Source organism: Lycorma delicatula, chromosome 3, assembly GCF_047948215.1.
Source record: "Lycorma delicatula isolate Av1 chromosome 3, ASM4794821v1, whole genome shotgun sequence".
In the NCBI taxonomy this organism is placed as follows: Eukaryota; Metazoa; Arthropoda; class Insecta; order Hemiptera; family Fulgoridae; genus Lycorma; species Lycorma delicatula.
The window spans coordinates 26,531,545-26,556,953 of record NC_134457.1 but is presented as its reverse complement, the minus strand read 5'-3'; the positions used below and the strand labels follow the sequence as shown (position 1 = coordinate 26,556,953).

At 29.3% G+C, this 25,409-nt stretch overlaps 1 protein-coding gene across 6 annotated transcripts; it reads left to right on the top strand.

Annotated features, from left to right (window-relative positions):
- The first annotated feature begins 709 nt into the window (after positions 1-709).
- On the top strand, positions 710-25,409 carry LOC142321481 (putative RNA-binding protein CG14230). 6 transcript variants are annotated; one of them, XM_075359592.1, is made up of 8 exons: positions 710-789; positions 4,745-4,950; positions 6,338-6,948; positions 10,721-10,930; positions 15,496-15,722; positions 18,769-19,061; positions 23,086-23,310; positions 25,087-25,409. In XM_075359592.1, exons 2-8 carry the CDS (start codon positions 4,755-4,757, stop codon positions 25,275-25,277), a joined length of 1,953 nt encoding a protein of 650 aa, XP_075215707.1. In that variant the 5' UTR covers positions 710-789; positions 4,745-4,754; the 3' UTR covers positions 25,278-25,409. The 6 variants fall into 6 exon arrangements, with proteins under 6 accessions (XP_075215707.1, XP_075215708.1, XP_075215703.1 ...); XM_075359593.1 differs by having other exon boundaries at positions 760-987; positions 18,772-19,061; XM_075359588.1 differs by having other exon boundaries at positions 760-987.

Below are 25,409 nucleotides of genomic sequence, written 5' to 3'. Positions count from 1 at the left end.
GAAGCACCCCACATTGGAGCTGCATACAAGATAGATAATTAAACTGGTGCTATGTATCTTGACCGACATGATTCTTTTTGAATCTGGTTGTTCCTCAAGTTGAAAATACTCTGAAAGGAATCAACTCCACACCCGCATTAGAAACAAACAATGTTGATTTGTGCGTCTGTTGAGCTGGAGTACAGAATTCGTGTTAAATCTTGATCAGCAGCTGCAAAAGACATAGGTGATGAACGCTATTAAATCTTATTTCACAAACAATGGCGATGTGAGAAGGGCAGGAGAATCGTCTTTAGTCTACCATGGTGACAACTGTGATGAACTCTTCAGATTTGTCGTCATAAACAAGGAATGAAAGTGATCAGCCCTTGCTTATGATCACCTTGTGTGAGAGGATGGAAATACGGCACGTGGTCTGACAGAGCTCGCAGAACCCTTAAGGGCTCACATTATATTCGTAACCATCAATGCTATTTAGTCTTGAGTTATTAGCAAATGAGGATCAACTACGATATTTTTCCTATTTCTTTGACAGCGATGCTCGGTAATAAAACATATATTTTTGAAAAAGCAGTCGTTTCAAAACTTTACAATTTTAAATAAATTATGTTACCCAAAGTGGTCTTCTAAAGTATAATGTATTAAATGTTAAAAGGGCATCTGATAAACATATATTTTTAGTTAAAAATCAGTCTTAAAAATTAACCGTACGACCTTTAGATTACTTTTTCAAAATGTACATTGAGAGTAGTTCAGATAGACTGTGTGCAACACTAAGAATGCGCTTAGGTTAGTTTAAATGCACTGAAAATATTATGATTATGTAAGTTAGTATTTATTAAAGTGAGTGTTGTCTATTCATTACTGTGACAGTAAACATTTTACTAAGTTGTTACATTGCGGAATGAATTTGAAATACATATTTGTTACGTACTATGAATGTGGTTTACTTGCACGTGGTAGATTGCTCGAATTATAAATAATATGGTATGATAATGAATTAAGGGTACAGTATATGTGCTTTATTTAATAATTTAACAGTGTTATTTTCTAGTATAAAAAATATAATTTCTATGTTGAAGTTGCCAAATAATTTGGTTCCTAACCTAATGTACAAAAGTTCAAGTTCAGCTTGCACCACAACATACCGTACCTTTGCTGGTTAAGTTCTTACTTTAAAGGTATATATTTGTTAAAAACATTAAGTCAATATCTTTTAAATAATAAAACCTCAAATATTTAGCTTATGTCATAAACTGGCAGTATCTACTTAGTTTTAAGTTTTTCTTCATACAGAATTTTATTATTTTACGGTAGGCAAATTACTTCTTTTTTAATAATTAGACTGTTCACTACATATATTTTTAGTCAATTACTTACTGTCCAGTTTTAGATTTACCTTTACAGACAACTTCCAAATTTTTCATTGTATCAGGAAAACAAAATATACTTTTTTAAAAACAATATTACAATCTTTAATATTGATTGTTCTTTTTTATTTTAAATCAAAGCTGCTTAAATTTATTGGTATAGAAGCTGATTTTAGTGTATTTGAAGACTATCCATATTCAAGTTTTCTGTTACTAAATAAAAACACCTGTTAGATATTATGAGGTCCTTTGTCTACAAAGCAAAAAACAGCTTAATGCAGTATGTAATTGTATTCCTTTACACAAAGCAGAACAGTTACTGATAAAATTCAAGTTTTGATACCATTATACAAAGATTTTTAAAAAATGATCTGCCAATCTTAGAAAGGAATATATCATTAAAAGATGTTCATGCTCTATAAACTGGATTCTACAGTCTATACTGATTATAGTATTAACTCAAATAGGTCTGCCATAAAGAAATCTAACTTTTAAAACAGAACCTGAATATAGTGATGTAATGCTATGTGCTCAGAGGCAATATGCTTTGCTGGTTTTTGTTGCAAATCTCATACTAGCTGCATATCATTCTTTTTTTTTATGGTTGCTGAAGTGAGTTAATGTTTAGTATTCTTAGTGTTTTTTCTGATCAAAATAATTAAGGGTAATGAAATATGTATATGGACAAGTTAAAATTTTGTTATTGAGTGGTTCTTGATATATATAAAATGTATGTGTGTATATATGCCCGTATGTATCAAATATATATATATATATATACATGGTGATATTTAAGTATGGAAACAGCTTTATACTGCATATCTAAGAGGTATTTGGGAGGCAGAAAGGAATGGAGTTCTACATTGTTAAAAAAACATCTGCATTATGGAGGGTTTTTAGTATTTGTCTGCCATATTGAATCAAATTTAATTTATTTAAATATGAAGATTAAATGTGAACGCATTCTGCTAATGCGTTCATTATCGAGTTATAAGCATTTAAAGTTGCAATGACAGAAAAAAATCATGTTCACAATAAAAGAGGGTAAAACATTCTGCATGAACAATTTTATTGTATTTTACATTCATAATACATACAATAACTGACTTTAAACTGTGCTATAATATTAATAATAATAAACAATAACTAATAATTAAAATACAGCTAGCTATATCAACCGATATTATTTTTTAAATAAAAATTAACATCCAGTGTTAATATAAGCTGATATTTGTTACTTATCATAAATGAAACTAATCAGCTGGAAATACTTACTTAAAAAATGTTTTACAAATTTATTTGAGTAAAGCATGTGTTAATTTACAACAATGCAGTGATCTTTGTTGGATTACAATTAACCACATATCTCTGGAGTGGTCAGGAGTAGACTACATTTCATTTACATTCATAAATATCATCCTCACTCATCCTCTGAAATAATATATATTACAGTGGTTCTGGAGGCTAAACAGAAAAAAGAAAGTTTGTATTACATTGAAATAATGCAACTTTATTAACCCCTCATTTCTCCTTTTTACCTCAACATACTTGTAATGCTAAAATTTGAGAGTGCTAGTAAAAATTAAGTTGTAGGCCTAGTGGTTCAAATTTTTTATTATTGTTTTTGGTGAAAGTTTTATTATTAGTTTCCTCATTCATTTATTTAGTTGTATTAAATCTTCAAACAACAATACCTTTTTTAAGTTAAACTGAAAGAACAAATCTGTTGATGTATGAGTATGGTGACAGAGTTTGGCCTTTACAAGAGGATTTATTTATTTAATAATAGATTTCCAAACAGAGAACCAATAAGTAAATTGACTGTGATCAAGACAGTACAGGGGTTTCAAGCTGATACTGTAAATAATTGTCCTCGCACTGCTAGACCAAGAACTTTCACAACTGATGCCAAGTCATTAGATGTATTGCATGCAGATCTTTGTTGAAGACCGTCATTCATCAGTTCAGAAAGCTGCTGTCCAACATGACATAACTTATTTGTCAGTTCTAAAAATTCTTAAAACAAATAAATTTCACCCTTAAAGCTACATCTGGTGCGAGTACTTTCAGATCGCTGAGTTGAGTATTGTAATATTATAATGCAAAAATTAGATAAAGACGCAAATTTTTGTAATTCATTAATATTTACTGATGAAGTGTTTTTTAAGTTAAATAGATGGCCATGTGAATAAGCAAAACTGTTGATATTGGAGCAATCATAATCCCAGATGAATATCTCATACTTAGTACCCTCAAAAAGCGAATGTTTGGGCGGGAATCTTTGGTCATTGTATTGTAGGATCTTTTATTTTAGATGACAATCCTGCAGGAGATGTTTACTGCAACTTGTAAGCTGATAGGATGTTACCAAACATCCGGGAAAATGTTGGACAAGAATTATTAAATAATACTAATAGTTTCAGAAAGATGGGAAACCACCTCATTATTATGTCAGGGCATGGGAAATTTTAAACAAACAATTTTCAAATCTCTGGATGGGTCGTAGAGGAGCCATAGAATGGCCTGCCAGGTCCTCAAACCTGTCTTCTATGGATTACTTTTTTAGGGATGCCTGAAACATAATGTTTACAAAAAAATCCTGCAGACATTGATGAATTGAAAAGAATAATTGACAAATTTGCTTGTCTACCACCAGACATGATACAACAATTTATAAACTGATATTACTTGAGCTTAGCACATTGCCAAGCTGTAGAGGTGAAGCATTTTGAACGTTTATTGTTGAATGGTATGCTTTCAAAATTTATTTCATCAGTAATTTTCGAAAACATTTATTTAAAATTGTAAAATAAATATTGTAATATGTAAAGTAAATAATATCAGTTTATATAGCCACTTAAATTGTTGTTTTGTTGTTAATTATTAGTTATTGTTTATTATTATCAATATTATAGCACTGTTTAAAGTTCATTATTGTATGCATGATGAATGTAAAATGCAATAAAATTGTTCTTGCAGTGCGTTTTACCTCGTTTTTTTTGTTAACACTATAAGACAAACAAAAATAATAAGAAAAACATAAGCATTCAACTTTGAATGCTTAAAATAACCCAATAACAAAGGCATAACAGAAAAACAGGTTTCACCATTGTTTTTCTTGAAAATTTTAAATCAGAATGATGTGTCATATGTCTACATTCCTATTTAAAAAAGTTAAGTTTGATTCATATAGTAAATAAAAATTAAAAACACACCATAACGCAGATTTTTTTTACCTATGTAGAAACCCATTTCTTTCTGACTCCAGATACTTCTCAGTATACAGTATAAAACTGTTTCCATACTTATCACTGTAGTATCACCCGGTATATGTGTATTGCTTATCAGAATATTTTTTTCTTTGTTACTCACAGATAGATTAGCATGGAAAAGAAACGGTTTTTTGTTGGCAATCTGCCACATGAAATTGATGAAGATGTTATAAGAAGTCGCTTTTCTAAATATGGTGAAGTATTATCCGTTGAACTTAAATTTCGTTATAGTGGTTTGGATCAAAATGAGATAATTTCTACGTTTGCTTTTGTAAATCTGCAAGGTTCTCAAGAGTCACTTTCAGCATGTATGTATGTTATAAATTTAATATTATTGACATTAAAACACATTATTAATAATTTTTATAAATCAAGTGCCAATATTGTGATCATCCTGTTTTTACTTAAAATTATTCTGCATAATAATTGGCAACAAGCATACTTAGTTGAGAAGTTATCTTATGCAATCATGAACCAACCATCAGCCATAATCTATTTATGAACAGCTCTGTTAATTGGCAAGTGTAAATATTATATTTAACCATACACAATCCTTTTCTGAATACCATTATATAAAACCAATCTAATCAAGATTGTATCATTGGTTTTTAGAGTTTTGGCATTGTTCTTGTCCAGTTTCTTATAGATAGCTCTTCAAGAGTGTCATTAATCTAATCTCTATATAAAAAATATTGGAAAAATGGAAATCTGAAAATTAGTATTTCAGGTTTCACAGAACAGACTTTGCTTGATCTTACTGATGTTATTATGAGCTAACATAATTTTGTTTATGATTTCTTAAGCTAAATAATGATATTAGCCTTCTCTTTGCTAGTTCCTTAGATATTGAAATGAAGTAGTTAAAAGTAGTCATTTATAGTTATTTTAGTTATATTTCTCTATAAATATTTATTTTTACTGAAATGAATTCAGAGAAATAAAATGCGATAACAGCATATTTTGCTTTTTTACTTCTGTTTTATAATCTAAAATCTCTGAGAATATTCCAAAAATCATTCGATAATTATTTTTCTTTATAAAAGAATTAAGATCAAACAGTTCTCGGCAGCAGTTTTAAATCTTTGTTTAGAAAAATTAAATATCCTAATTATATTGTAATTAATAATATTAAATTGTAGTTAATAACAATCTTGATTATTTTATATCCTTTTAAGTAAAATAATGTGAATTATCTACAATTATCATATGAATTTTTTTTAGCCCACAATTTACCTGCCTATTTTTAATCAGGTTTTGAAGGATGGTTATTTTTTCTCTCAGCGTAGCATATTATATTTAATAAAATATTTTTGAAACTGCTTGTTTCAGTGAACAAAGATCCTTTTGAAACTAGCAATTAATGATTTGGTATTATTGCTGTCATATGTCATTGTTTAAAGAGAAATTAAAGTTTTATCTTTTTTTTTTAATTTTCATATCATTTCATTCGATTTTCTGTGTATTTTCTGGTTATTGAAGATCTGTATGAAAGTTAAGTACATTTCTAGCAAAATTAAAAATTGTAGTTAATGAAATATAGTTTTTCAATTAATGTGTTAATTGGTTTTTTAATATGTGATATAAGTTATTTGTGTGGTAATATTTTAATAGATTTTGTTTCTGAAAGAAAAAATTATCTGTGTCTTAAAAGTACATGAGAAGACCAAAATCTGATGTGTGTCATTTTTGTTTCAGGTCTAAAAAAATTACCTAGAAAAAAGTGGCTTGGAAAAGAAATAACCGTAGAATTTGCAAAAGAGAGTATATTGAATAAATTAGAAAATGAAAGAAGAGCTGCTAAGGATAACATTTCTGGAAAGACAAATGATGCAACTAAGATGCCACATAGTTGCTTTGAATCAAATAGTGGTGATTTATATGAAAATAATGAAGAGTCAGTAAAAATAGAAGATATTAAAACTTCTACTTTATCTAAAATTAATTTTAATAGTAAAAGTAACAGTAATATTCTAACAAAACTGGAAAATTTTAGTAATGTTTGGAAAGACTGTGATGAATTTAGTGGAAGAAAAATTACAAAATTTGATGACAGTTCTGATTTTTCAACTACAGTTAATGAAAGACATGAAAATGTATTCCCTAAAAAAATTATTGGTTCTAAAGAAAAATTTAACTTTCTTGATAGTAACAAATTTTCAGATATAGATAAAAAAAATAATGGTTCAGAGAGTAAATTTTCAAGAAATTTTATAAACGCTGATGAAAAAAGATTGAAATCTATTAAAGAAATGAAGAAAGCAATTGATCAAAGAAAACAAACTATTAAAAAGGCTCTATCTTCTGTGGTAAGTAATTACGTGTACATTTTCTATGGCTGTTGTTATATTAATGTTTATCTAAAAAGAACTGTTTTAAGTAATAAAATATTTTTTTTAAATTCAGCATGAGGATGCATTTTTGAATTTAATAAGTAAAATTTTAAGGTTTTTTATCCCTCCCAATCTATATTAACACCATAAGATTCAGGAAGCCCTCTCCCACTTTTAAGTAAGATTACATTAATTAGCTGTGTTAAATAAGTATTTTTTTCTTGTATATTTTAGACAATTTTTGGTCTGTTGTATTATTTTTAAGATTAAATTATAATTCTTTTTACATAAAAATTTTCTAAAAGATATATATTTTTAATTTTTATAAGCTTTTTACAAATTTGACATAAAAATAATTCAAGGTAGCAAACCCTGATTAAAAAAAGTGTTTTTTTTATTGTTTTTTTTTTTTTTTTTTTTTTAAGTGTTGTTTAGGAAAACAGAAAACTGTTGTTTTCTTTATAGTGCAGTAAAGTACATTTAGATTCATTCTATATTTACTGTGGTAGTTTTAAGAAATTCAATCTTGTATTTATACTAATGTATTATTTTGTATTGTAAAATGACATGGAGTGGTTTGATTCTACTTTCATCTTGTATTCTTGCCAGATCTGCACCTCTAGTTCTACTGTAATAGTTCATAGTTAATTAGGAGTCTGATTGGTGGAGCTTTGTAACTGGATTTAATAATTATGTGCTAGACGCACCATCCAGTGCTACCTGTTGTATAGCAGGCTTAATATTTTTAGTTTTGTATATTTAAATGGTATTTTTGTATAGAGGGGATGCTACTTAAGTTGTATGTGGAAAACGTGCCAGTAACTGCTATGTTAGATAGCACGCTCTGTGAAAAGGGAGGAACTTATCTGACAAGGATGAAAGAAAAAAGGAAGGGATGAAACTTGGTGATGTCTGGTACAAGGGAGGTAGCCTCCACGTCTAGGGTATACTGGTTCGCACACACACACACACACACACACACACACACACACACACACACACACACACACACACACACACACAAGAGTGGGAGGGTCTGTGCTTCCTGATGATGGTATGGAGGACCCTCAAGGTGTGAGAAGGTCACAGGGGAGCTCCCGGCATGCAAATTGAAGTCAGGAGCTAATAGGTTACAGATGGGAAGGGTGGCTCCCTAGCGGAGAAACATGTCAGCTGTCCAGAATGGAGGTCGGCGTGCTCCGATGATGCGGGGGGACCTCAGTGGGTGAACCTCTAGAACAGAGGCCAGATAGGAAGGGCAGAGACTGCTGCCATGATACTTTGAGGTGACCATGTATGTTATGATTGGTGGTGAAGACCAGTTGGTTGCCTTGTTGGGGCTGTTTAAAAAAAAAAAAACAAATTCATGCTCTTTCTATACTAAAACTCAACAAACACAATTATTGAGCAAAATAATTATGGTTTTGTATGATATCTCACATGAAAAATAGAAATTGTTTCCAGAACTGTATCTGAGAGAATTGTTATAAAGCTCAAAAAACTGGAGACAAAATTTATTTCTGAAAAAATTGATTGATGTAATTAAAGTCAATAAAAATCAAATATGAGGTGTGTGAGAAAAGTAATGAGACTGACTTTTTACTTACCAAAGTTTTTATTTTTTTCAAACAATATTATCCCCTTCAAAGTAGTTCCCTTGGGAAGCTATACACCGACGGAGTCATTGTTCCCACTCCTGGTAGCAGCGCTGGAAGGCTTCAACTGGTCGGTCACAGCCTTGAGTGTTCTCCATAGTTCCAAAAGACGTCCTTTTAAGATATGTTTCAATTTTGGGAAAAGGAAAAAGGCACAAGGACTCAAATCAGGGAATAGGGGGGTTGAGGAACCGCAGGAATACATATTGAGATCAAAAATTCCCTGATCGAAATTGTCATGTGACACGGGGCATTCTCATGATGAAGCATCCTCTTGTCTGCAATGTCTGGTCTCACGTGAATAACTCTTTTCCTGAGCCTTTCAAGAACACCTTTGTAAAATACTTGGTTGACAGTTTGTCCTGGAGGAACAAATTTTTTATGCACAGTACCCCTACTGTCAAAAAAGCAAATCAGCATGGTTTTGATCTTTGATTTGGTCATTCAGCATTTTTTAGTCGAGGAGATGCTGGAGTGTGCCACACTGCTTTGCTGCTTTGTTTCAGGATCGTACTCAAATATCCAGGATTCATCACCTGTGATCACAAGATTGAAGAATTCTTGGTCATTGTCAGCCCTCTCAAGCAGATCAACGTACACGTTTCTTTGATTGTCCTTCTGTTCTTTTATGAGGTTTTTCGGCACCAATTTCGCACCTTTTACATGTCCAAATCGTCTGTAAAATTTGATGTACGGTGAAAGTGTTTAAATTTAGCTGTTCACTCATCAGATTTTGAAGTTGAAGGTCTCCCTGAGCGAGGTTGATCTTCAACGTGTTCTCGGCCTTCCAAAAATGATTTGTGCCAGCAGTAAACTTGTGCTCTTCATAAGCAATGTTCCCCATAGGCCTGTTTCAATTTTTCAAAGGCCACACTTACTCGCGGATTCCCCAAGTTTAACACAAAACTTGATTGCACAACATTGCTCTAAATTCCGATGCTCCATTTTCGTACCGCACAACAAAAATACAACTTCACTGATGGTGCTGTCAAAAATAATGTGTTGGCTGAATGGCGTTGAAACTCGTACTGAGCATATGGAAGGGATGAACAAACCGGTCTAACACAGACCAATGGACACAGTGTTGCCAGATCGCTTGCAGTGTTACCAATCTTATTACTTTTCTCACACACCTTGTAAAATGTTTTATATCGATCTTTGTTGAAAAACCAAACGAAACCATAAAAAAATTGACTTAAAAACAAAAAAACGTTACTCGCTTTTCTAAATTATCGTAACCCTCTTGTTTTGGAACTCCTAATTTTGTTCTTTTGTATTAATACATTTTTAAAACCTAAATACATTTTTCCTCTTTTCTGTAAATCATGTTTAGATATTTTGATAAGTTATGAATTAGATACAAAGCAGTCTAATTGTCGATATCCATTTTCTAGCATTGGTTTTGTTTGACTTCATGACTTAATGTTATTTTAAGGTTTGAGTTGAAACTGTTTGTTAGTAGTATTAAATACTTTTTTTATTCCGCTTTTTTAATTTTATTAAATCAAGAGTTTTTGCTAACTTACTTGAGGGTTTCTGACTGAACAATTTGTGATTCAGACCTGCATATGGTTTTTTTTCTTAATATATTAGGGAAGTAGGTTTTAACATTATTAAGAATATTATTAACAATAAGCAAACGCATACAGATGTACTAACTTATTTGTATTATATTGAACAAATAAATTTAAGGGATTGTAACTTACGAAAGTTATGTGATGATTTTTTTCAGAATACATATTCAGATTCAGCATATCAAATACTATATAGAACACCTACTCCCTTTTCAATTCCAAATTTTATGTTGATCAGTATAATCATTGTTGCAAAGCTGTTTCCGATTTGATTTTTTTATTAGAAATAGTGAAAAAATAATTAGAAATAAATAATTATTAGAAATTTAAATAATTACTAATGAAAACTTTAAAATAATTATTTTAATCTCAGCAGTGTTTTAACTGAAAATTATTTTTGAGGTTTTAGGTATGATATTTTGTTGTTGTACGTTATTAAATTTTAATTAGATGAATATCTTGGGAGTATGAAATAATTTTATTATAAGTAATTAAACATCTATATGATCTTTTCTCTAGGATTCTGGAAATTTGAACAAAAAGATTGTTTTTAATGATGATGATGATGATACTGATTATGATAAAAGTGTTGATAATTTACATAAAACTGAAAAAGTAAATCATTATGATAAGAAAAGCAAATTATTCAATGATGATTCTTGTGATGAAAATGAAGTATTGCATTCGTTTGATGTAAAACAACAGTTTGAAGGTGATAAAGGAAAAAAAGTAAGTTATTAGCATAGCTATTGAAATAACAAATACAGTGTTAAATTAAGAACATAGTTAATGAATAGAAACATAGAACATAGTGTTTAAATAGGAACATAGTTATTCAATAATTGAGCTGAACAAAAAAACTGTAAATTCTTTCTTGAGCTCTAGAATTATTGAATATTTTACTATTATAAATACAATATTTTTTATTCAGTTTTTTTTTATTTTAATAAACCAAAGTAATCTACTAACTTACTACGTGTATATACTAGAGGGTTTCTAAATGAACAATTTGTAATTCAGACTTGCAAACCTGCATATGGTTCACAATTCCAGGAATAAGCAAGCTTTTTTCTTAATTGCTTAAGTTTACATAGGGTTGTGTAAGTATGGATGAACAAACTTTTAAGTTGTCCATCATAGAGAAGAAGAGGTCTTTACCTTTCCGTTGGATTATTTTGTCTCATATTTTGTTTTCTCCAAGGCTAGAGTTTTCTCATACCCCAGTTCGCACTCAATTTTTAGTTCTGTGGGTTTAGGTTTAACCTGCTAGATCCATGCCTATGATACATGACCTGTAAAGTATACCCTTCCTGTGATCCAGTGGGAGCTTGCTATGGGCCAACCCATGGACTGGTTTGTCTGTTTTTTATCCAGTGTTTTTTCATAGTAAGCCAGTTCGGATCCAATTTTTAGTTCTCTGGGTTTAGGTTTAATCTGCTAGGTCCATGCTAAAGGTACATGACCTCCAAAGCATACCCTTCCTGTGATCCAATGGAAGGCTTGCTGTGGACCACCAACCCAGCAACTGTTTTGTCTAGTGGCTTCATAGTAAGCCTTGTGACTGAACTGTTTATTAAATAAAGCCTGGCCCCCTAAATTACAAAATACTGTTATCATATCTTGTGTAAACTGATAAATTGAGTTTTTGTTACACTTAGTTTAAAAAAGAATAACTTTCTTCATAAATATTATTTCACCTATATATATTTTTCTAAAAGGTAATAAATATGAACTTCAAATACATTGAATGATATAGTATGTACACTTGCACATTTTTTGTGATATTCAAACTTTTTTCTCATTCTTACCGTATGCATTATCTTTTTTATTATAAAAATACAAATGTTTTCTAATAAATATAAATAAATAAAAATGTAAAAACTCCTTTGATATTCGGTATTTGCAATTATGAAAGAGGCTGAAAACAATTACATAGCTTGTTTTGAGTGAATCAGTTGTTTTGTGGTGGCCTCAGAAATGATAAGTATATCTCAACTACTCCAGGATAACTATTGTGTAACTTTAGTGAAGACCTGTAGAGACAGGTGAATCCTTTGCTTGAGAAGTGACTGTATATTACTGTTGCCAGGCCAATATGTATTGCGTGTGGAACTGATCAACAAATAATGGCTAAAATATCATCTAGATAACTGGATGTATTTTATTTTAACTTTGTTTTTAAATGTTAACCTTAACTACTAGGATTAAAATTTGAAAAACTATGACTAGGCCCTGTTCTGTTGATATTTCACATGGAATGTTAATAAATCAAAGATTAGTATGCTAGAAAGTAATCTATTCATACTATCTTTCTATCTCCTGAGTTTGTGCATTTAAGCTGGTGTGTTTAAATTTATTCTATCATCATTATTATATTTATTAAAGTTTAACTTTTTTTTATTATTTTTAAAAGATACTTGAAAATAATCCAAATTTTTATGTGATTGAATTTTTTAATATCCCATTACAAGGATAATATTTATCTAGTTTTTCCTCAGAGCCTCTACTGTTTTTAAGGATGGATTACTGACTGCAGAGAAAAATTTAACATAACTGATAAACAACACAAAACAAAAATCCTCAAATACTCTTAGGACATAAAGAACAGTTATTTTGTAATTTAGGGGGCCAGGCTTTATTTAATAAACAGTTCAGTCACAAGGCTTACTATGAAGCCACTAGACAAAACAGTTGCTGGGTTGGTGGTCCATACCCACAATGTTAGAAGAAATAAGAAATTTCCTATGTTTTCATTAATTTGCTTTCTGTTGTACAGAGCAAGTTAAAAGTATGGAAACTCCTTAACAACTTTAAAACCATTCCTGATAGAATACTGTAACTTTCAGTATAAGATATCTGTCGACTACTTTACCTTTTGACATCCATTATGTGATAAATCATTTTAAAGGTCTCTTTTAAGGCAAGAAAAATGGTATAGATAAAAAGTTGATATAATGTCTGTGTTCAAAATTGCAATGAGATAAAGTTTGGATTTTGGAAAAAATTCATTGTTAATTTAAGGAACTATAATCACAAATAAATAAATTTATAAAAATTTGTTTAAATGCATATTATTTAATAAATTTATTTAAAAAAAAAAATTATTGAGCATAACATTTCCATATGTACTTAAATCTCATTTTAATAAATGTTCAAAATGACTTCCTGTTGTTTGACATTGTCTCAAGTCAGTTGCAAAAGTATAATCCTGCATTATTCAATGATTCCTAGTGATATTTTCTGCTGGTCCTCAAATTCTATTTTGTAAAACATCGAAATCTTGTGTCTTATTATGATAAACAATACTTTCTAAGCAGCCCCATAGAAAGTAATACAGTGGTGACAAGTCACTAACCCAACAGTCTGGTAGGAAACTTGTCATCGCAAATCAGCTGATTTCGAAGTTGATTGTTCTAAGGTTCAAATCCTAGTAACGGCACTTCTATACAAATTTGAATACTAGATCATGGATACTGGTGTTCTTTGGTGATTGCGTTTCGATTAACCACACATCACAGGAGTTGTCTACCTGAGACTGTACAAGACTAACTTCATTTACATTCATACATATCATCCTCATTCATCCTCTGATGTTAATACCTTACGGTGCTTCTGGAGGCTAGACAGAAAAAGAGAGTGGTGACAACATTTTAATGTTTGAAATGATAGGATCAAAATGATATGTTGTCATATTATTTCTTATTTTAGTGCGTGTAAATTTCCATCAATAAATATAAGCCGTATCAATCGTCCACCAACAATGCCTGCCTATACATTTACTTTGATTTGATACTGTGTATAAACCATGATACCAGTGTGAATTAATGTCAGTCCAGTGTCGACAATTATTGTGATTTATATTGCCATTTAAAAAAATGTGGCCTAATCCCTAAAGATTATGTTGTTTGATAAATTAGGATCTGCATAAATATTGTTCATCATATTTTCAGAACTCAAGTGTTTGATTGTAGTCATCTTCATTAATTTCTTGAACCAGACAAATTTTGAAGGGTTTGAAATTTTCAATTCTTAATGTTCAAATTGCTGAACTTTGGCTAATATTATATTCTTGTGCTGCTGTTTGAGTTGAGGAATGAGGATTCTCAGTAAATTCTTGCATAATCTCTTAACGATTTATTATTTATGGTAGATTTAGGCCTCCCTGGTTTTCCACTATTAATGCTCTCTGTTTCTTTAAATCATTTGATGGTTTTTGGCATTGTACCTTTTGAAATAGAGTTACAATTACTAAATGTTGCATTGAAAAATTCACAACTTCCTTATACAACCTATCACCAAAGCCCCTCATCATTAAAAGTGTGACCCTCTTCTGTTCATTAAGTAACATGTTGATAGTAATATTAACAGGTAGCATAGAAAAAATTAATTCAGTAAAAAAACAATTACAAAAAGGTAAAAAAATTATAACTAACGAAAGTGGTTTACAAATACGGTAAAATAAAAAAAATCAATTAGCCAATCGATCACAATAAATTCTCTTAAGAAACTAAAAGTGTAGTAATGAAACACACTAAATGCAATATTACACAACAATGAAGTAAGCTTCATTTTTGTAACAATAGCAAGAAACCATCATGATCAGCATGATTACATGACAATATTTTTATTTATTTACTCATTAAAGAGGAACAAAAATAAATTTTTTTTATCTTCTAAAATAAAAATTTACCTTTTAAAATTAATTTTAATTAGATTAGATGTAATTTAATTTCTTTTTGTATAATTTTATTATTTGAACATATTAAATTTAGTAATTTTCAAAATCCAAACTTTAAACTGTTGTCACCATTTTGGTTCCAGACATTATACCAACTTTTTAATTATAACATTTTTCTTGTCTTAAAGAGAACTTTAAAATGATATATCACACAAGATGTTACTGTTTGAAATAAATTTGAAATACAACACCTAGACCAACCCACAAAAAGGGATTGAAATTCTATTTCTTGTCAGCTAAAGTTGACTGATACCTTATTCTTACAGTATTCTGTCTGGAATGGTTTTAAAGTTGACGAGGGGTTTCCATACTCAATCTGTATAGCTAATCCTCTGTATTTATGTAATTTTTATTTTTTTTATTTTATTGTAAAAAGTTTGGTTTATTTGGCAGTGATTTTAAGAATTTATAAATATACAAAAAGAAAGTAGTTTATTGGTATAAAAACAAATAATATTAATCAGTGCTTCGTACATTCTCATTTTTCTTGTTTATAATGTTTTCATTTTTATTGATCGATTTTGAGTTTTTCTTTTTTTTATTTTCTTTTTTTTAGCTTTTTGAATTGCAGTCTAGATTTGGTAATGATTCAAGGTTTTATATGGATGAAAAATTTTATGAGAGTGATGAAGAAAAAAATGATAATGAAAAACAAGATATTGAGAGGTTGGAAGATTTTGATGAGAAAGAGGAAACAATAAATGACGAAGTTAAAAAACAATTAGAAATATTACAAAGCATTGTTGGCACAGAATTCTCTGGTCAACAGAAAAAACAAAAACTGTAAGTATGTTATTTTTATCTGTTTTTTTTTTTTTTCAAAAAAACAAATTCATTTTATCTTCAGCTAGCCCAGGAAATTCATCAGGCCTCTCCAACATCTCTTACACTTTGCCATTTCTCTTCTCCTTCCGCTGATGACTGGCTCTCATCATGATGTCCTTACGTTTGCTTTGCATGTTGTTCGTAAGTGTCGTACAGATCTTCCATCAATTTTCAACTTTTTCAACAATACTGAATATATTTTAACATTTTCTAATAACTTACTACAAAATAAAAGTTGAACTGAAATCTACAAATTCAAAATAACTAACTCTCCATTTTTAAATACTTTTTACTTCTATGTTCATGTTTTTTCACAGTTTCATTTTAGGTACACGTGATAAATTCAGAATGTTAAATTGCATCAATTTATTGATAAAGATAAATCATCCAGATAAATCTTTATAAGCAGTATATCTGGCCAATTTATTTTTACATATTTAAGACATGCACAGACAGACAATAAATTGGGAAACCGGCTGAATCTAATTCAGCTGACATTTCTGAATTGTCAGCATTATTAACTCCAGGATCATGTAAATCTTAACAGTTTGTCAAGCGATCTAAACAATTTATCTGCTACAGTTAAAAAAATCTTTGTTAGTGCTCTCAAGCAAAAAATAGGATTGAAAGAAATAGAATTTCAATCCCTTTTTGTTGGGTGACCCAGGTGTTGTAACTCTAATATTTTAAACAGTATCATCTTTGAGTGGTATATCATATTAAAGTTCTCTTTAAAACAAGAAAAATGTTATAAATAAAAAGTTGGTACTATGACATTTCTTCTTAACAGTACCCTTTTTCTGTCTCGAGACTAGGACAGGATGTAGCACCATCGGTTGTAAACATTAGCATATTGAAGTACCACAGCTCAGATACATATAACCACTTCTTTTTATATCTTCTTTTTTTTTAAATTCTTTCAATTGGTTGTAGACAGAATCTGAAGTTTTCACTAAAAAAAACTTTTTTGAGCATCAGGAAAATATCAATTGCTACAATCAATTCTTTGTATGAGTTAATTTTTAAATTTCTATTTTACAATCAGGATTAGTGGTTCTCCATAGGCATGGATGATCCAGTATATTTCTATAAAACCAATTTTGAATTCTTTTGATGTTATTTCACTGATAAATTTATAATTTCTCACAAAATAAATAACGCAAAAAAAAACCAAACCAAAATAAAACAGTAATACCAAAAATAAAATGCACTAAAAAAGTAAGAATGAAATATGAAATGGTATAAAAAAACTAACTAGGCTGATGAAATATGAAAAAATTTTAAATGAACTTTGAAATGATATAAAATTACATCACTGTTTGTTAAAAAAATAATAATATATATAATAATAATACTAACTACCAGCAACAGCTTTAATTGGTGTGGATATCTTTCAAGAATTTATCTGTACTTGTATGATAATGAGAAACCTTACCAATTGATCTCTCAATGTAATATCACTCATCTTTTTTGCTCAAGACCACTAACAAAAATTTTTGTAATTGTGGAATATAACTTGTTTAGATTGCTTGATAAACCTGTATGCCTCACCGTACACCGTATTTCTGCCTATCAAATCTGCAATTTCTTCTCCTTTGTATTGCCCCCATTCTTGTGTATAATTTATGATTTTTAAAAAGAGAGTTCACAATTATTCATTTACACTTGGTATTAAAATTTGAAAAACCATTTTAGGTTTACCTTTTTTTTTTATCTAACTCTTATTACTTCCAACTACTTTTCTCTTTCTTATTTCTCTTAATGTTGTATTCTTCTCCTCTTTTCATATTGCATTTTTATTGATTTTAGGTATTAGACTACATCTTTACTCTTCATTTTAATTATCTTCATCTTCAATGTAGAAAATGGCCTTTAAATCTTCAGTATTCTTATTGGCTTCAACTTCCTGTGTTCTGACCAATGAAATCCTCTTGGTGTGTTGCTTGTAATAGCACACAGTACATGTAATAACCTATACCTTGTTTGTAATTATTCCTATTTTTACCTTTCTTTTATCTGGTTTTTTTTTGTAAGTTATCCTAAAATCTTATTTTCTTTTTTTTCTTCAGTCATTTGATTGGTTTGATACTGGCACAAGATTCCCTATCTAGTGCCAGTTGTTTCATTCTGGTATATCCCCTACATCTTATATCGATAACAATTTGTTTTACATATTCCAGATATTGCCTGCCTACACAATTTTTCCCATCTAACTGTCCTCTAACATCAAAGCGACTATTCCAGGATGTCTTAATATGCAGCATATAAGTCTGTCTCTTTTTTTAACTATATTTTTCCAAATGCTTCTGTCTTCAACAATTTGTTGCAACATCTCTTCATTTTTCACTTATCCACCCATTTGATTTTTAACATTCTCCTATAGCACCACATTTCAAAAGTTCTAATTTTTTCTTCTCAGGTACTCAAATTGTCCAAGTTTCACTTCCATATAAAGCCACACTTCAAACATATACTTTCAAAAATGTTTTCCTGACGTTTAAATTAATTTTTGATGTAAGTAAATTATATTTCTGACTCAAAGATAAGCCCTACACAAGACTACTGTGATTTCTCAAGGAACTTGTAAAACTCTGTGGTTTGATTGTCCTCTTGGTCTACTCCATTAGTTGATATATATATTTTGGTCAGCCACCTTGCTAGGCTCTGAAGTCAATAGACAGCATGATAAATCTACTGTCTTAGTAGGATGTGTGAGTTGGTGACTTGGCCTGTAAGCTTATCCATGGAACCTGTTTTCTAAGTAGCCATCATTCAAAGTGTCTAGTGGCTGACATCAGTCCAAGATTTCTACTCCGTTATAATCCAATTCAGAAATCTACGCTGACTTTTTCATCAATCCTTATATCTGTTGAGATTGTTTTTCAGAAGTGTAGTTTTGGATTTATTGGACTATAAAGTAGTTTATCCTTTTTTGATTGTGGTATAGTTTTTAAACTAAATATTAAAATAATAAATCAAAAATTTATTTATTTTTTTTTGTCAGCAGTAAACATGTTACTTCAGCAACAGGCGTTCGTTATGATCCCTCAGTTCCTGAACATGAGAAATTTATTGTTAAACCTTCATCAAATGATAAAAATGAAGAAGATGTGAAGCAAAAAAAAAGTAAAAAATCAAAAAACAAGCAGAAAGAAGAGGTAAAGGAACAAGAATGTGTGAACAAACCAAGTGTTTCAAATGAAACATATTATGAAGTTGCTGATGAATTAAAAAAAACATTTAAATCAGCTGAAAAGACCACATTCAGTTTTACAGAATTATTCAATTCATCTGCAGGTAAATATTAATTAATAATAGTTCATTACTGATTATAAATTGCCTAAGTGATTTTAAAATTATTTTTTGTTTTTTCATAACCCCTTCCTATCTGGTAGGTTGTCATCTATCTTTTAACTTCCCTTTGTTAATAAACAAATTCAGATAAACAGAAATAGTTCTGTTTTTAACAGATTAGCCTTGATTTGGCTTGTACACATTTAAATATGTATGTTCAACAAAAACCACATAGATATTAGTGTAAAAGAAAATATTAGACTCTATTAAGAACACAGGAAAAACAGGCAAGTAGACTGAGTAATAAAGTTAACCTTGCTCTTATTTATTAATTTAATTTTGAAATTTATATTATTATTTAAATTGTTTGCAATCTGTACAATCATAAATGAAATAAATTTACAAAAAGTAAAGTTTGAAAACATATAGATTTTTATTTTCAAAATAATTAGAGTATCAGTTATGATGTCATTTTGGTTAAATAAGATCATCGTAACTGTTAAATTAGAATGTTAATTTAAATGTTATTCCACCTGCAATATATTTCTTTCCAAACTTAGTTTAATGTGTTCAGTATCACATCTGCAGCTGTGCAAGTAATTCAGCAGAAAGTGATAACCTTCTTCCTGATCACCTTCATGTAACTGTGGATTGAAAAAATGAATTACCAGCTTATTGCTTTTGTATGTCAAAAGGTTCTAAATAAAAAATTTATAGAGGACTGGTAATGTTTGAAACATCAAATTCAAGTGCAATTAGATTCTAAAAATTTAATTTATTCTTTAAAAAAAGAAAAATCCTGAACATTTTGGCTTAAATATATATAATTTATTTAAAATGTCTTATTTTAGATTTTTCATATTTTATGTTTACTCAGCTCATTTCTTGGATGTTGTTGGCACTAGAGCTCCTTCATGATTTATTTGTTTCTTTGATATTCTACCAGAAAATAAACTGTTTAATCAAAGTTTTGTGGGTTATTTTTTATTGTTTTATAGCTTTTAATAAGTCATTCTTATATTTTGCATCATATAAGGGCATAATAAATGACTAGTGTAACTCTAGCAAATCTGTTATTAAAATTTATCTGGAGTTTAGAAACAAGCTATTGACTTTTCCATAAAACTGATTCTCGCTCCACATTTTCATCATTATGTGGTCCTTCTTCTTGAGCCTTATTCTTTTAACTACTAATTTCTTAGTTATTGTGAATGATTCAAATAGCTTATGGTTATTTAGTATCCAGTTATAGATTTATTTGGCTTTCTGGATCTAAAATGTAGTTTATTACTACTTCTTCATTGTCCTCAACAATGGCTTTTGCAATTTCATTTTTGAAAAATAAAGGGATATTTCACAGTAAAATATAGGTACACATTGTTGTTCACATTCAATAATTTTATTTTAGACACAGCAGCAGGTTTTTTTTCTGTGATATCATAAATGTTGTTTCCGAATTCTTTAAATGTTGATAAAAATTTTTTCATTTCTTGTTTGATTGCTTTCTTGAATGAGCAGTCCAGGTAATGTTTTTTTAATGACATTACCACACCTTTACAATAAACTATAGCACGGAAATTATTTTAGGAGGCAAATAGACAACTTTAACATCTGGTTGACAATCATCTAACTGTTATGGATGTCCTGGATAATGTTGAAGCATCATTCATTTTGTATTTCTTCATTTCACAAATATAATTATGGTGACACCATTAAAGCAGCTTAAGTATTTCAAGCTTTAAAAATCTTACTTTTTCAAGTAATAAGCAAAAACTCGTGGAAATGCTGTTTACTGACACTGAGATTTTCATTGCAATCCATTCACTAAAAGGTTTTATTTGTTGTAGCAGATATCCTTTCTTCATTATTCTGTGTGTGTATTTAAACCTACCAAAAGTCATTATAAAAATGTTATTGCATACAAAGAAACGACTATCAGACTACAATACAAAGACAGTACTGCATTATAATATATATATATATATATATATTACGCGAGTATCTCGCATCACCAGTTGCTCTGTATATATTTCGTAGTTGCTGTCTTATATATTTTTTGTTTTGTTGATTTATATATAATTCATAGTAGCTCTATATATTTTGTGAGGTACTCGCAATAGCGCTCTTGCTTGGATTATGGAATAAGATAGGTGTCATCCTATTTTATTTTATTAATTCTGTACTTGGATTGATCGGATCACTATAATTTGTATAGTGCAGAGGAATATGATTCCTGAAAGGATCAATTTTAGAAAAAAAAAAAATATATATATATGTATATGTGTGAGTACATTATTTTTATAGTTCTTTGTTTTAATATATCAGATTACTTTTAATCATTTTTTAATTTTTTTATATTTATGTTTTTATTTAGTAAGCAGACTACTCTTATTGGTTGCACATAGCCATAAGATAATTTTAAATCATTAATAAGAGAGAAATTTATTAATAATAAGGATAGTCATTGTACTCCATAGTCTGGATATTTAGCAGCCCAAGCTAAATCAAATGCAATTATTAATAAGGTTTCAAGATACAGGAAGGTTTGTTGCTTCCCGATTTTTCCACAGTGCAAGCATTACCATGATGAATGTGAAAAATAATACATCCATACTGGATTGGAACAGCATTGTGAGGTTAAAGAGGTGGTTTTAATTCTACAATTTTACCTATTAGATTGTAATATCAATCAATTTAAATCAAATGCATTTTGAAATTAAATACATCCCAGTTGCCCTTAATGGTTTGATTAGGAATAGAGGCCTGACTGACATTATCCAGCAGCACTAGTTTATCATTTTTTGCAACCCAATTGGAAAACCTTTAGCTGATTTGATTCCAATAATTTTACAGGTACATTTTCTAGTCGCTAACCCATTAAGTTCCAATAGAGAAGTGGTTACCCTGTTACCTACCGCAAGATGCCCCAGATGGAACCAAGACAGACAGCTGAATCAGCTCTTTTGATACTTGTTTATATCTCAGTCTGTTTTTAGATATAAATTTTTTTGAAAAAACACTAAATGGTGGACAGATTGAAAAAGAAGCAAGTAAGAGCATTTTTGATGCCCTGAATCAGTACCCTAAATTTGGCTGACACCTTTCCAGAACACTCCATATAGCTGCTACCAAGGGGAAAAAATCTTTTTAAATGGCAGGTAATGAAGCAAAACAGAGGATTTGTCCATATAAACGTTTTTGTTTATTTTGATGTCCTGATCTTGTAGGGAAAATAAAACAAAAAAATATATATATAGTTATGTGATGCCTCTTGGCCCGATGTGGTCGAAAATCTGGCTAAAAGTGGGTTTTATGTATACTGCAATATTTGTACCAAATTTCAACTATTTTAGTTAATAGGTTTCTGAAATAAGAGGCGAAAATTGTTTAGAAATAATGTTGAATATCCTCCCATATGTAATTCCAGTTGACTTAAAAACTGAAACTTTAAATAAATTAAAAAGTACTTTCATTGTACTAAAGCTCAGTTTTCTAAGACTACTATAAAAAAAGTCACAAATTCAAAATGGCAGAAATTACATAAAAGCCATTCTCAAATAATATTTGTTCAGCCAGTTCAGAGAAGTTCAAAATACAAATTAACATACATACATATATACATCTTCTGGAAATTTCTATAGTTTTATTTTGTTTTTTTGAACTCAGGGAGTCATGAAACGGTGACGTTTGCAAAAAAACCAACTTCAAAATTTTTTATCATTCCATTGTACTGGAATATTCCTTCTACTGGTTACTATCCCTTTATAGCAACAATGAAGCTAGATCCAGGAAAGTAAAAATGTACTTACTAAATATATATAGAAATACTAGTATGAAAGTGATCGGTACATATATTATTTTTATAATTTGAATTCTTTAATTCTTTGGTGAAAATCAAGTATGGTAATGCTTTGATTGTTTAATAGATATTGAGTAATAATAAATCATGCCGTCTGTTGAAAGATGATGTTTATTAAATTTTTTTCCTTTGATGGTTTTAATAAATTGAGTGTATCTTATATTTTAGAGCAGACTTTACAGAAAAAAGAAGAAAAAGATAGTTTTAAAAATGCAAATCTTAATTCAAAGAAAAAGAATGCACCTTACAATAATTTCATTGATGATAGATTTGGAGGTGATTTTAGTGCTGAACAAGACACGCCAAAATTAGATGAACATAAAGAGGTGATCAAAACAGGCAGTTTATGGCATGAAAATTTCTTCTATAAAATTAGTGATCCTAGATTCAAAGGTAATTCATATTTATTTTTATTTATAAATATTTTAATAGTAGACGTAGTTGGACTAATGAAAATTAATTCTGATTGCGTTAATTGTTATTAACTAGTCTAGTTATTACTGGGTAATTGTATTGAAATTTCTTATTTATTTTAAGTTCTTAATATTTTACTCATTTTATTTTATGTTATAACATTAAAGGTTACACAAAAGGGTTAGGGATCAAAACGTTTAACAACCATGTCTGGTATAGTCTTGACATCATGCTGCAATGAACCTATGCCTTCCAATAATAGATTCTGTATTACTCATTTATCTGTGACTTAAGAAATTGAGAAGTTTTGTAAATTAGATCTTTAATCTGAGAGGCTGCCATCCATGTAGTTGTGTAAGATGTTAATACTTTAGGCAAACAAGATTATAAAAACTTTTATAGGTTATCTTGAGGCTTATTTCTGATCAAAGTCAGGGTACAGTGAAGTCATTGAGCCTTGCATAACAAATTATCTAGAATTTGCAAATATATCTGTAAAATTGTTAAAGTAACTTTTATAGATTGTAATGTGAAAATATATATGTGAAAGTATAGATTGTAAATGTTAGAAAAATATTGCCAATTTAAAAAAATAAACAGTTTAACTAATTGAATGCTGGCAGCCACAGAGATTATATTTCTGTGTGTTAGAGATGGTATATATATATATATATATATATATATATATATATATATATAAAACTCCATAATTTTAATATTTGTAATTAAATTTTTGTAAAATAAAGAAAAAGAATAATACATTCTGTTAGTAAAAGTTTTCAGTGAAAAAAATTATTTTAATAAACAACCAAACAAGAAGAAGGTTTTGTTTGACTGTGGTGGATTCATTAAGTAACCTTTTTGTAGTTTTATTTATCATAACCAAATATTATAGTGTTTAAGCATATAGAACATCTTATTTAAATTTTTTCTTTGGTATTCTAATAATAATGCTGTGAGTGCAGGCAGTTTTATTTAAGAATTTGTTTTAAAAATTTGAGTGTTTTGAGTGAAGACTGACTTCATATAACCAATTAAATGTAAATGAGATCATTGTTAAAAATAAATTCAAATCTTAGCAGAACCCAGATCCTGCTTATATATGCCATTCACTGTGGTTACCAGCTAGCCTATATGTTAATTTAAAATAAGTCATATTATATTTGATCTTACCTCTCTCTCGATATGTTTAGCAGCTAATTCATTGCAACATAGAGGTACTATATTCATTAAAAAAATACACAAATATTCATATAATTAGATATTGTTTTATTTTAATATTTAGACCATTTTTTTAAAAAATATTATTATTTAATTGTAGACACATTACTCAAATAATTTATCTTAAACATTTTTATTAAGATTACAATGACTTAAAGAATACAATTTTTCAGCCAATTAAATAATATATTTTTAATGTAAAAAGTAACAACAGTTAAGAAAAAGAAGCAATTTTTGAGGAGTTCAAAATTTTAATTAAAACAAAAAGATTTAAACAACTTTCTTAGAAGTTTACTAAAGTACATAATCTTTGATTTATCAGTGCAGAAGTTTTTAATTTTCTTTGTTGTCATAATCATGTGTGTGTGTGTGTGTGTGTGTGTGTGTGTGTGTGTGTGTGTGTGTGTGTGTGCACGTGCATGTGCACGTGCATGTGCACGTGCATGTGCACATGCAATGTATGTTATTGTAATCCCACATTTAACTAGTATTACAATGAGTTTTATTTAAGTGATTAATTTTTATTTTTTACAGAAGCTCATCAGTTCTTCTCTAGAGAGGATTTTGAAGTAGATACTGGAAATTTTGAAGGGAAACGTAAAATGTTAAAAAAAATTATTAAGAAGAAAGTAATGAATAAAATACGAAAAGATAGACCGTTTAAGAGGAAAATTGGAGGCATGCCAAAACATAGAAAGAATTTTAAAAGAAGAAAATTGCAATAGCTTTTATTTCTTCTCCACAGTTTATTGTGTTAGAAGTGAATCAAACCTTAAGAATTACTATTCCTTTGTAAATTTTGTTAAATTCTGCATTTTTAGTGTTAATATTATATACAATTATAGATTTTAAAAATA

What these genes read in the sequence shown, in the direction of transcription:
- LOC142321481 (XM_075359592.1), top strand. Translation starts at nt 4,755, where the DNA reads ATGGAAAAGAAACGGTTTTTTGTTGGCAATCTGCCACATGAAATTGAT. An exon ending in TCAAGAGTCACTTTCAGCAT is followed by an intron (nt 4,951 to 6,337) that starts GTATGTATGTTA and finishes TTTTTGTTTCAG; the next exon opens with GTCTAAAAAAATTACCTAGA. An exon ending in TAGTGATCCTAGATTCAAAG is followed by an intron (nt 23,311 to 25,086) that starts GTAATTCATATT and finishes TATTTTTTACAG; the next exon opens with AAGCTCATCAGTTCTTCTCT.